This window comes from Coffea eugenioides, chromosome 11, assembly GCF_003713205.1.
Source record: "Coffea eugenioides isolate CCC68of chromosome 11, Ceug_1.0, whole genome shotgun sequence".
Lineage (NCBI taxonomy): Eukaryota > Viridiplantae > Streptophyta > Magnoliopsida > Gentianales > Rubiaceae > Coffea > Coffea eugenioides.
The window spans coordinates 40335726-40350029 of NC_040045.1; the positions used below are offsets into that span (position 1 = coordinate 40335726).

Genomic DNA, 14304 nt, shown 5'->3' on the forward strand with positions numbered 1-14304 from the left:
TTACAATGATTAATTATAAGCAATATTAGTTAGTAGTTACAATGAATTTATAATTTACACTGATTAATAATAAGTAATATTAGTTACAAACTTACAAATTACAATGAGTAGTGATAAGTTATATTATTTACAAACTTATAATTTATTTCAAATCAAAATAAAACTTATTTACTTACATATATTATTGTGAAAGTCAATACACTAGTACATTGATTTGCAATTCATATGCATTCACTTACACTGCTAACTACTTAGTTGTCTTATCTATACTTAAAGTCTTAAGAATTAAGATTAGTGAATAGATAATATGAATTTTTATGTTAAATATGTAGAGTACACTAATACTTGCAAGTTAGAGATTACGCATTCAAATATTCAATAATTCAAACATGAATGATGTATCAAATTACCAATATCTAAATTTAATTACTAATTATGTTTATTGTTTAATATTTAGTATTATACATATATGTGTTAATTATTATCTAATTCTAGTCATGTTACTCATGTATAAAATAATAAGTATTATAGTTATCTTATATTGTTATGTATTACTATATATTGGTATTATTATAGTCATATAACAATTAACAAATACTAGAATAATATATTGTACATTATTATATATTATTATTATTATAAGTACATGATATGATGATAAATTGATAATACCATATACTAATTATTATTAATAGCATTTACCTATATAATATAATAAAGTATTAGTAGTATATACTAATACTAAATAGCATTTATCTATATATAATATAATTTTATATACCAATTTGGTAATTCGAATGCGGTAATGCGGTACCCGATTTCAATTACCGAATTTGAATGCGAAATCGGTTATTACCTAATTTATAATCTCATTACCTATTTCATACCATATTAGAATTCGGTGAATTTGGTACGTACCGAATTTGTACCAAATTACCAAATACCCGATTTCAAATTACCGAATTGAATTTGAAACCGGTTATGAATTCGGTAAGAACCGAATTTGCTCACCCCTATAGGAAACTGGTTCTCACTTATGCCTTTCTATGTTTTATTATCATTTGTACCTTTTCTTCCCAAACTGTTCCCACCGTATCATTCTCGAGTATCATATTTAAGATTTGAATCTTGAATTTAGGAGTGAAAAAGAAATCTAAAAGCTCTTCTCTAATTACTGGATCAATCCTAGTGAGTTTTTGAAAGTATGTTAGCCATCTCCAGACATTGAGTAGGTGTAATATGTTACAAAAATTCCTTTCCTTAAAAATATGTTTTGACCTAAGCTTACCCCTTTTTCTTATTCTATATATCTAATTATAGAAAGCAATTTGGTAACCTTACACCAAATTGTACACAATATATTTTTTTAATTATAGAATAAAATGGTTGTCGGGAAACATTCCACTAGCCTTCTCGAAAGGTTGGTTTACACAAGATTTTGCAACCTAAAAAACCAAACATAGATATATGTATGCCTTAAAATGGAGTGGCTGTAAGTATAATAGAAAGTGACCCACTTTCTGTAAATTATGATTGATGCAGTAAATTTGAACACGATTAGAAAATAGGCTATGCTGCTTTTATTCCAAAAGCTAAATTGGATCCCCCCCCCCCCCCCCCTCCCCAAAAAAAAAGGTGGAGTTACAGCAAGAATAATAGAACCTTGAGACCTTTACAAAGCATTGCCAGCGACAAGAATAAAGCGTCTGGCTTTTGCTTCTTTCGAAGTTCTCAATCAAAACTGAAAAGCTTTTTCGTTCAATCTTCTGGAGCTCTTTTCTGGAGCTCCTCTAGGCTCTAGATGATGTTCTTTAATTATGGCGGTCACTAATCTACTCAAAACGACTCAACACCATCAGAATTCGATAAATATGATGATTTCGGGACAAACTACAAAGTTAGAATTTGTGACCTACTTTGCCTAGAGCGTAGCATAAAAGATTGATTAGTCCATATAAAGCCTCGAAGAACAAATTGGTAAAGAAAAGAAAAGCCAAAGTCACGAGACCAAAAAGAAGAAAAAAGTAAGGAAGAAGCTTAGATTTATGATGTAGAAGTGTGTATTGCATTATTAGAGTGTCTAAATTTTTTTCGAGTTCCACGTAAATCATTTTGGTCTAAGGAGAAAGAGAAAGTTGGGAGTGTTTGATTAGGTTTATGATTGTTTAATATGGGACAGAATTTCCCATGATGGCTTGCATATCTCTTTTTGTCTCTGTTGTAGGACATCCTTGTCATCTAATTTATGTTTTCAAATGGCACTTTAATATAATATGGTCAAAACTCATTTTATAGTTTTTTTTTTAACAAGTTCATTTATTTTATTTTTTATTTTTTTGGCTGAGCATCTAGGAAACTAATTGATTGTTATATCCTTTAATGCTAACGCCAATATTTGGAGGCCGCAAGTAGAATAGTCCGCGTAATTTTAACTGCAGTAACTTGCAACATAAGTTTCACATGATCAAAATGGAGCAAACTCATAAATGATTGTCTTGAATTAACGAAATATACTTGGCCATGTGATAACCAAAAATTGCAGGGGATAATGTATTCTGCCAACAAATACAACTCTTGGTTTTGTAACACTAGTACACTACCACTACTACTATTAAAAAAAAAAAAAGATATTGGAGGTCAGTGTTTTAAAACTCAGAGTTCACACTCGATTGTGTTCAAGGTACAAAACATCAATTGAGTTCAATTGATTAGATTCAAATGAAAAAAAAAAATTGAAGAAGCAGATGATGCCATAAATATATAGTAATATATTTATATATATATATGTGTGTATGTGCATGCACGCTCTTATGTGTTTACTAAATTTGATTTACGCTTTAATTGCTATATTATAAATTATAGATGTGTGACGTAATCACACCAATTTAACGTTAGTTGTGATTTCATCCTTTGTTTCTTTGTTAAGTTCAACGCCGGTAAGAATTTGTAAAAATAGACTATTTAACTAACGGAATTGAACGATACGGTCCAAATTAGAAAACATGATGGAAAGTGGGGGAACAAGGGGGAAAAGAGAATGTCGGAGGGCCCTAAAAGTCATAAAATCTACTAGGTGGCCACGTAGACAAGACACTGGAATCATGTTCCAATTTGCCAATGAATTTAAATCAGTGGATAATTTCGAAATAAGGATCACATGGAAAGACAATACTGCCCATCCTGCTAAGAAGTGAGGGCTTCAAGCCTGTGAAGAAGTGACCTGTCTTCACTTAAGAGGATAGTTGCAAAGGCCTAGAAGGGAATACTGATGTTCGTTGCCTGCCTTTGTGGGGTGTGTATATCAGTAGATCGGATGATTTTTTTTTAACCAAATAGAGAAGGTGCAAACTTGTAAAATCAAGAATCAAGTTTTCAGGCACCTCTAGAAGTCTAAAACAAGTAAATCATAAAAACGTGGCTTTTACATCTATAGAAGCTTAGCGTCTTCGTTTACTTGCCGTTAGAGGCGTGAAGCGGGAGCTCCTGCTTTCGGATTGAAAATTACACAGAGGAATTTTAGCAGAAACACAAGTCCAATACATCTTTTGGTGAAACAACTTATATTACAAATTCATGAGACCATACCTAAAGGATATACTGTTGAAGAATCTTCTGATGATGCTCTTGCTGGAGAAGACAAGAAGGGTTTGGGAGGGGTTTCCAAGGCATGGAGGTTCCCTTCTAACATCTCCACAACCTTAGTCATTGATGGCCTGTTGACAGGATCAGTTTGTATGCACCACAAGCTTACCATTATCATTTTCCTCGCAAGTTCGTTCTCCTCTTCATTGGAAATTCCATGCAGTCCGAGGTCTTCTTCACCTCGATCTAGTCTTGCATAAATCCAATGCGGAAAATATATTTCACTGCTATGATCTACTCCAACATCAATGTTCTTTCTCCCACCAACCATCTCGAAAACCATCATCCCGTAGCTATAGACATCTGACTTATGAGATACCCCTCCAATGTTTTTGCAAAAAACTTCAGGAGCAATATATCCAACTGTCCCTCGTGCGCCCAGTATCGAGACGATGCTCTCTTTTTGAAGGCAGAGTTTAGCAAGGCCAAAATCAGAGATTTTGGGACACAAGTTTTCATCTAGGAGGATGTTGTGAGGCTTTATGTCAAAATGGAGTATTCTAGTATTGCAACCACGATGCAAATACTCCAGTCCTCGAGCTATGCCTACTGCAATTTTGTACAGAATCTGCCATCCCAGTTGACAGTTTGTCAAGGATTTTCCACCATAAATGAACTTCTCCAGGGATCCATTAGGCATGAATTCATATACGAGAGCTCTTTTGCGACCCTGGAAACAGAAGCCCAATAGAGTTACAACGTTGATGTGGGAAGTCCTGCTAATACTTGCAACCTCGTTAATAAATTCTTCTCCACTTCCTTTCAATTCCTTCAGAACTTTTACTGCCACAGGACTTCCATCTTGCAGCTTTCCTTTGTACACACACCCATAGCCACCTTGTCCTAGCTTGATTTTGAAGGAGTCAGTCATCTTCTTTACCTCAGAGTAGTGATACCTTTTGGGTGCCAGTGATCCATAATCCTTGAGAAAGTCTTCAACATTTTGGAACTTCTCCCTTTTACTCCAAATACGCAGAAATGAATACTTCCTTTGGAAGAAGTAGGCAAGAATTACTAAAATCCCAAGACCACCAGCAGAAGCAGCTGTATGTAGAACAAGCGCACGTTAAACAAAATTCCAACTACTTAGAGGGCTAAATTTTCCTCTTTTTTTTTGTTTGGGTAACTATGGATGCACTAACAGGTATAACTGAAAAACATAAAAAAGCACATTTCAAGATCATGCTACCTCAAATTTGGTTTTGACACTTAATTTGCTTGGGAACAAAATGACGAGAGAGAGATCAATTTCTTGGAAAGTTTTGAGGCGTAATTGTACTCCTAAACGACATACAGCATAGTAGTAACAGTGAGTATGTATGTACCTATGGGCAGAATGACTTTCAAGTTCTTCTTTCCTGCATTAAGAGTTCATCAAAGCAAAGGGGGTCAGTTCGGGCACAAGAATAGATGAGGGACTATATACTGCATCCAGAATGAGAAACAATCAAGAAAGAAGATTGTAAAATTGCCAACTAAGAAACAAATGCAGGCAGAACAAATCAGTAAAATAGTATTAATATGCCTTTTTTAGGATAGACACAATGCGGAACCCAGCTCTGACTCCATTCAATCCGACACTCGTGTCCTTCAAGTTGACAATTAGAGCAATCTTCAGAGAGATGCCACTCAAGATCGAACTCAGCAGTCAATAACTGAAACAAGTCGGCGTTCTCTGAGTAATCATGCCGGGAGACTACGGGAAGAGTGACATTTTTACAGAGTGATTGAATGTCTCCACCGAGGTTCACTGGTGGAGCGTGATGTTCTGGATTTTGATAGTAAATGATGAAGCCATTATTAGGTTCACCACAATTGTCATATTCTTTGTATCCGCTGAAAGAATCAGCCAGCTTCTGGCTTGTTTCGGGGCTTCTCTTGCATCCGTAGAGCGCAATATTTGGCAGAATCGAATATGAAATGGAAGAATAGTTCGGAAGAGGCATAACACCATAGTCGAAAAATTCTCAAGTTTTTACAGCCAAAAGATGCTCAAGCTTGTAGTCGTGAAGCCTGATCACAGAGTTGCGCATATCTAAAGCTTCAACCCATCGATCTTCTGTAAAGTCAAATACAATTGTTGGAGATGGCATCGCCTCACAGTTGAGCTTGAGAAGGCCACAATGAGAAGAATGTGACGAATCGAAGAAAGGGAAGCGTACCCCAGTAAGGTTTCCACAATTAAAACTCTCTGGGCAAGTAGCATCAGTGGATTTGCCATCTTCTTCAGCCGAGAGCGAGAGAGGCAGGACATGAGAAATAAAAAAGAAAGCCAAAAACAATCCAAAACCCATACTCAAACTTCCTATCTATTATCTAGCAACATACCAAAGCGAAACAGAGAACCTAAGGGAAATCAAATCATGAGGACTACTTTAATTTTAATACGCTAAGCTTCAGGTACTCTAAGTAACGACGAGAAGGGAAAAACCAGCTCCATCTTTGTCACGCCAGTTGACTTGGAAATTTTAACGAAGACTTGTGGAAAATTGCTGGTTGGTCCATATGAAAGGCAGGAATTTTCCATCCCAATTTCCACGACGACTTAAACCACAGAAAGACTTGACTCGTTTGACTCTTCAACAAAGAAAGTGCACTTCACACGTACAATTAGCTGATCTGGGAACTCAATTCACGATGCTCAATCAAGATGACCTGAAACAGAGTTGTTAAAACCATCTATACAAATTGTTAATGCATACCAAGAAACAATTTTCTGAGGTCCACATAAGGTTAGAGTTCTGTGGTTCACGTTTTTGATCATCGTGAATTGAGTTCCGAGATAGGAGGGATTATGTACCGCATCCAGAATGACGAACAACCAAGAAAGAAGATTTTGATACTGCCAATTAAGAAACAAATGCAGGCAGAACAAATCAGTAAAATAGTATTCATATGCCTTTTTTAGAATAGGCGCAACGCAGATCCCCGGCCTGACTCCAGTCAGTCAGACACTCGTGTCCTTCAAGTTGACAATTAGTGCAATCTTCAGAGAGATGCCACTCGAGATCGAACTCAGCAGTCAATAACTGAAACAAGTCAGCGTTCTTTGAGTAATTATGCCAGGAGATTACGGTAAGAGTGACATTTTTACAGAGTGATTGAATGTCTCCACTGAAGTTCAGTATTGGAGCATCATGTTGTGGAGTTTGATAGTAAATGGTGAAGCCATTATCAGGGTCGTCACATTCGTCATGTGTTTGGTATCCGACGAAATAATCAGCTGGCTTCTGGCTTGTTTCGGGGTTTTTAGTGCATCCGTAGAGCGTGATATTTGGCAGAATCGAAAATGAAATGGAAGGATGCCTTGGAAGAGGCTGATAACCATCGTCGAAAAAATCGCAACTTCGACGAGCCAAAAAACGCTCAAGGTTGTGGTCGTGAAGCGTGATCACAGAGTTGCGTATATCTAAAGCTTCAAGCCATTGATCTGCTGCAAAGTCAAATACAATTGTTGGAGATGGCTTTGACTCACAGTTGAGCTTGAGAAAGCCACAACGAGAAGAATGTGACGAATCGAAGAAAGGGAAGCCTGCCCCAGTAAGGTTTCCACAATTAAAATTCTGTGGGCAAGTCGTATCTTCTTCAGCCGAGACCGAGAGAGGCATGACATGAGAAATAAAAAAGAAAGCCAAAAACAATCCAAAACCCATACTCAAACTTCCTATCTATTATCTAGCAACATACCAAAGCGAAACAGAGAACCTAAGGGATACTCAAATCATGAGGAATACTTTAATTTTAATAGTATAAGCGGACGTCCTATGAGAATCACATAATCAAGTTTCAAATATATAGATAGTATTTTTGTATGGAGGAGAAACACAGACCAGTTTTTTGGGCAAGGCAGAGGTACCGCTGTTGTTGACTGGAGTTGTTAAAGAGGGTTCCCAGGAAACAAGAGTAGGATGTGATATTTCTGGAACCCACACCATATGTTTTCTCTACGTTGGTCTCTACTTTGACAGCAGAAAATTCATATTTCACAGTCACTTGCTGCATGGACTTGTCACTTAAAGACTGGGAAGTATAAAAGATGCCCTTCTAACCAAGGCAAATATGGACATGTGGTATTAAGATTGAAGAGCCTTGTAAACGAACAATGCAGCATCACTTTGTCTTGCACGAATAGTAGTGAATTGCAGAAGTAGATAGCGGTCAATCCCAACAAACAATTACTATGACACCAAAAATGGTGAAGACTTTAGAAATGGGCTTCCTTTCCCTACCCTTGTAAGCGGGAAGCCGGGGGTTCCGTTTCATCCAAGTACAATCTTTATCGGAAAAAACCCATATCACATGCTATCAAATTACTTCAAATACCCTGATGTCACATGATGTTGAGCTCCAAAGAACCTAAATTTGTCTCGTTAACTTGCATCCCCCTATAAAACCTAAGAGTTTTGGCTTTTAAGGTAAAGAACACTTGTATATTGGTATTTAAATTATCAATTAATCACAAACACTTCATAATATAGATTGAGCTTCTCAACAGGTTTGAGCACCAGTACGCCAAAAAGCTTAAATCTGACAAGTGTGTACGAGGAAACCACCTCTTAGATAACTAACTTCTTATATAAATCTTCAATTTTCTTCTTTTTTTTTTGACCGAAACACAATAACAAGTGTTCCAACCCATAAATAAGAAATGTTTGAGAATTTCAAAGCCACATAAATGTGTGCTTCCCCCCCCCCCCCCCTATATAATGTTACATAATTAATGTGTTTTGCAAAAACTGCCAACAAATGGCTCATACCATTGTCTCCAAGGAACTTAAAGATGGCATATGCCTGACGGGAAATAGCGCTTGACTATGGGATTAGCGTCACCTGTGTGGTTTGAGGCCAAAGTAGAACAGAGAGGAAAAGAATGACATACATCACCGATCTCATCACACACCAAACAATGCTTGGGAAATTTAAATGTCGCGGTCGAGAAAACAACCTAACAGCAGTTCTTTTTTTTTTTTTTTTTTTGTCAATCGTCACTTTTTATCTATATCTTATTCTATCTTAATCTAATTAAGGGGAGGTCCAACTGGACCTAGGGAGGCTAACGGAGACAGAACCATCACAGGATCAGACGGATACATTTTTTGAAGAATCACATAATGTGACAATTGGTGGGAGGCAAGATTTAAACCCTTGCCTCCCATCCCACCAAAGCCTTAATGGCTTGGTGGTGGCCACCGTGGTTACCTAACAGCTGTTCTTGATTCCTTCCTTTCCTTGCATTAAGCCAACTTGGCGCTTCCAACAACCACCAATTTGGCCACCTCCTCCTCAAGACTCACAATCTGATTAACAACATATTGGCCCAGGGTTATCCGCTCCTGACTTGAGACATCACAGCTCGGTGCATAAAAGATTGTTAACCATGATTCTCCTTTCTGATAAAGAAAGAAGTAAAGTGGCCCACTCAATCGTTTTTCCCTTCGAAGCATAATGGTGAATGACTTCAGAAACCTCTGACTCGGATAACTTATTTGTAAGCAGCCTCATAATCTCTCTTGGCTTAGACTGCCAAAGAAATACAGGGGACTAAAAACAGCACACAATGCTGAATATCTACGAGATAAGGTTCTGTGTTACTTCAAGCACAGTTTCCAGAAGAAGATGCTGTTAGGTTGGCAGAGAAATCAACTAGAAATAAATCAGAAAGGAGAGCAGGCAGAATAAAGGTTTGATAGAAATAATTCAAGCTTGACCGTATGGAATCCACAGCACGGTGGACAGGTAGAATCCCGCCGATGATTCCCGTTTTAGTGGCAGCAGCTTTAACATAAGTCCGCATCCCAAATTTGATCAACAACTTTGTCAACCTAAGAGACAGCGATGATGCAGCAGAATGGAGTGGGTAGTATCCAGATTCATTCCAGTCCAGAGGCAGCCCAGTCTCTCCTTTAAGGCATGCTTCAGCACAGTCGACTGCATCATCCCAAACACAACAGGCTAGAATGAAACACGATAGTTTAGAGGGACTTTTCTCAAAACCTTCAATAACTGTGTCAAGTTGGTTTCTAACCATCTGCACAAGCTCCCGAGCCTTATCATCTGCAATCAGATCTCGAACCTGTTTTCTTATATCAGGTTTCGTATAATCAGCTCTACCATGCATATCCTGAGATAGTTCAGAAGTACTTTTAATAAGGTTAAAGCAAGTGCAATTAAATTCTGTTATTTATTAAGTAGATGACTGATACTCACACCATCCAGCTGATCAGCAGTATCACTATCACTGACTATAGACCAATCCTGAAACAAGCCACCAACGATTAGATTGCAAATGTTTACTAGACAATCAGATACACCACTACAACTAGACATCTGCCATACACGGATGTGCACTCGAAAAATTCATTATACACATAAACTTCTTCATATATACTCATATATAAACATAAACATTATAGATATAAACACATACATCCAGACAGAAATAATTACACATTGACATGCAGGTTGATATATGCCCTTTTTGTACGAATGAGAAAGGCAGGCGAGAAAAGGAGAAACGGTAAAACCGACCGACCAAAAGAGGATAACAAAATTCTATTATTTTGAGGCAGAATCAACATTCTTCAAGAGCTTAAAGTTAAAAAACAAAATTAAGTTTAACAAGCTATCATCATCGGATGGGAAGAAACGGCTATATTAGCATTTGTAAAATCAACGTATTAGACATTTCATTTGCATTCAGTTCTGACAAATCTTCAATGGAAAGGAAAATTGAATCTCGACAGACTAATGCTGTCCATCTTCTATCTTTATTCTTTTAATTTCCATCTTCGAAATAGGTTAGATCATAAATTATTTGCAAAAAAACCACTTATACAACATACACCAAAAATTAGTGATGAACTATCAATATACATGAAACCAGTACCTAAAAAGATCTGATCTGCAAGGAGAAACAGAACGATAATCACACATCTATTTAGGTTTCTGTGTTTGCAGGTGCATAAGGAAGAGAGAGACCACAACAGTACTGGTTCTGTGCCCAAAGGACCCCTATTTGTAAAGTACTCCTATTCCTATTTACGTGAAACATTTAAATCAAACATAAGGGGAGGACATGTAGAATTGCTACACCAAAGATTTGAGGAAGAAACGAGAAAGCACACAATCTCCCAAAAAGACATCATACGGGGAAATCAACAATAAAGTACATATATTATTGGGAAAGTGTAAAGGGGAGAATCTGAATTGTACATCTAACCCTTAGGTCCCTGATATCTCTACCATAGAGTAAAAATTATTTGCTTGCATTACAAACACATTTTCCAATCACTTCTTTTATCTCACAACCATTATTCCACAAAAAAGTGTTACAATAAATATTCCACGAAAAATTTGGCATAATCTTCTGTTGGGATATGCAACTTTTTCTACATATTTTGCTAGATTATGTTTGATATCAAAATAATTTAGTTATTAGAAAAATAAGGATATTTGTTAATCAAAGATCATGTTGGTTTGTTAACAGATATTTTAGATAAGATTTGCTAGTAGAAGGAGATTATATTTTGTTGAGATTTTTAGGATAATTGTTAGTGGGATATTTTGCTAGTTTGTTTCATGTAATCACTATAAATAGTGAGTTGATGAATGTAGAACATAAGCTCATTTTCCACCTTCAATAGAAGTCTCTTATAAGCTTTTTTTGCAACACTAAGGTGTCTTTTCTTAGTTTATGCCCCAAAAAACCAACATCTTCCGTCCAGACACTCTTAATATCCTCCATAAGAATGACGGCACTTAAACTATATTGGTTTGTCAGGCAGCATGAATAGCATCGATCCATACACACACAGTACCAAAGGAACAAATGTTTTGTTATGGGGTATCAAACCAGTTTGCATCTGTACGATGCTAAAACATGTTCCATCTTGCCACTTAGTTCACTTTGTTCTACTTAAACAATTTGATGATTTGAACTCATAAAAATTCCACCCCAACTGTCAAACGTCAGACTAGTGGTTCTTATCCACCAACATGAACTTTCCTTTCATATCTTTGGACTGTGATATCTACTTGTTTCCTCTCTCAATCGCCAATAATCCAGAAATACCATCTCAATAGGGAAGAGAAATTAAGTAGAATACATAAAACCAAAAAATAAAACTTTAGGTAGAGCATAACAAAATGCGGTCTTTTTTGATGATGTTTTCCTACTTACAGTTTTCATCGCCATGACAAATGATGTCCAGGGAATTTAGCAATGGCACCAACCAACCTTCCAGGGCTGCACTCACAAATCATTGAGTAAGTAAAACAGAGGCATAAAATCCCAAATGTTCATCACATATGAAAAAATACGTAAAATAATCTCAGGAGCTTTCTATTGACAGTGTTGCAAATATGTTACAGTTATGTATTGGCCAGACACCATTGCAGATGCAAATATCTTTAACCAACCGGTAAAAAAAATCGAGGAGAAGGCATTTTGGTGAGAAAATTGAGCACAAATAATCAAGGTACAATATGCTTCAAATCCAGTAGCCCTTTTCGCTTGATAGACAATAGGGCAAAGCGAAGAGCTGTGCCAAAGATTTGACCCTTGAGCCAGTGGAGAATATGGAACTGATATGTCTTTCGGTTGGGGACTATTAGTCCGGCAAACAGCACATATGGAGATACCAGTTGTTGTTTGACCATTGGAGATTTGCAATCACCCTTTCTCAATCTGCAAAAGACACAGGAAAGAACATGGATGCAAAGGACAATTTCTCTTTCGTCAGTTCATATTTCACGATGCTTACAAGTAAATATCAAGAGAATTTATGCAGGTGAATTCCGTAGACTCCATTATAGTTATGAACTCTAATTAGCAGTAATAAGGAAAAAGAACCATGAAGTTTTTTTAACCATATAGAGAAGGTGTAAACTTGTCAAATCAAGAATCAAGTTTTCAGGCACCTCTAGAACTCTAAAACAAGTAAATCATAAAAACGTGGCTTTTACACCTATAGAAGCTCAGCGTCTTCGTTTACTTGCCGTTATAGGCGTGAAGCGGGAGCTTCTGCTTTTGGATTGAAAATTACACTGAGGAATTTTAGCAGAAATAGGAGTCCAATACATCTTTTGGTGAAATAGCTAATTACACAATATGAGACTGTTCCAGATGGATATATTGTTGAAGAATCTTCTGATGCTCTTGCTGGAGAAGACAAGAAAGGTTTGGGAGGGGTTTCCAAGGCATGGAGGTTCCCTTCTAACATCTCCACAACCTTAGTCATTGATGGCCTGTTGACCGGATCAGTTTGTATGCACCACAAGCTTACAATTATCATTTTCCTCGCAAGTTCGTTCTCCTCTTCATTGGAAATTCCATGCAGTCCAAGCTCTTGTTCACCTCGATCTAGTCTTGCATAAATCCAATGAGGAAAATATATTTCACTGCTATGATCTACTCCAACATCAATGTTCTTGCTCCCTCCAACCATCTCGAAAACCATCATCCCGTAGCTATAGACGTCAGACTTATGAGATACCGCTCCAAAGTTTTTGCAAAAGACTTCAGGAGCAATATATCCAACTGTCCCTCGTGCACCCAATATTGAGACGATGCTCTCGTTTTGAAGGCAGAGTTTAGCAAGGCCAAAATCAGAGATTTTGGGACAGAAGTTTTCATCTAGGAGGATGTTATGAGGCTTTATGTCAAAATGGAGTATTCTGGTATTGCAACCACGATGCAAATACTCCAGTCCTCGAGCTATGCCTACTGCAATTTTGTACAGAATCTGCCATCCCAGTTGAACTTCTCCATAAATGAACTTCTCAAGGGATCCATTAGGCATGAATTCATATACAAGAGCTCTTTTGCGACCCTGGAAACAGAAGCCCAATAGAGTTACAACGTTGATGTGGGAAGTCCTGCTAATACTTGCAACCTCGTTAACAAATTCTTCTCCACTTCCTTTCAATTCCTTCAAAACTTTTACTGCCACAGGACTTCCATCTTGCAACTTTCCTTTGTACACACACCCATAGCCACCTTGTCCTAGCTTGATCACGAAGGAGTTAGTCATCTTCTTTACCTCAGAGTAGTGATACCTTTTGGGTGCCAGTGATCCATAATCCTTGAGAAAGTCTTCAACATTTTGGAACTTCTCCCTTTGACTCCAAATACGCAGAAATGAATACTTCCTTTGGAAGAAGTAGGCAAGAATTACTAAAATCCCAAGACACCAGGCAGAAGCAGCTTATGTAGAACAAGGCGCACGTTTAAACAAAATTCCTACGTAATTAGAGGCTAAATTTCCTTTTGTTGGATAACTTTTTGAATGAAAATTGAGGTATATGGGGCGACGAAGATTTGACACACCACCATAGTGTTTATGCAAAACCAAAATAAGATGTTAGGTTGGAAGACAATAAGAAGGCTTAGAAAGTGTGAGCTTGAAAGAGGCAATGGCCAAGATTGATTACCTGTTGCCACTACAATGACCAAATGTTTCTTTGTTCCTGCAAATTGTCATTTGATAATCAGTTTTCCGTTGCAACTCGGGAAATGAAAATCTCACGCTTGTAATGAAATATTCGGTGAGACCTCCATAAATAACTGGCATTAATAAGTGCATGCATTAAACAAAGTGCAGCTTTTCAATTCACTTGAGTTGTTAAATAGGAACGTTGTAACATTGAGCAGGCAAAAGAAAT

General features: G+C 37.1%; 1 protein-coding gene across 3 annotated transcripts in view; it reads right to left on the reverse strand.

Annotated features, from left to right (window-relative positions):
- Positions 1-3349: 3349 nt before the first annotated feature.
- The window catches only part of LOC113753040 (rust resistance kinase Lr10-like), a 54907-nt gene continuing 43952 nt past the window's right edge, over positions 3350-14304 (reverse strand). For 2 of the 3 annotated variants that reach the window (XM_027297115.1, XM_027297116.1), the window contains exons 2-3: positions 14074-14109; positions 3350-4686 (exon numbers count right to left, since the gene is read on the reverse strand). In XM_027297115.1, the coding sequence (XP_027152916.1) occupies positions 3572-4686; positions 14074-14109 (1151 nt within the window). In that variant the 3' untranslated portion in view covers positions 3350-3571. Of the gene's footprint in view, positions 4687-4967; positions 5001-5167; positions 6126-14073; positions 14110-14304 lie in introns of those variants that run through there. The other variant, XM_027297114.1, reaches the window with a different exon arrangement.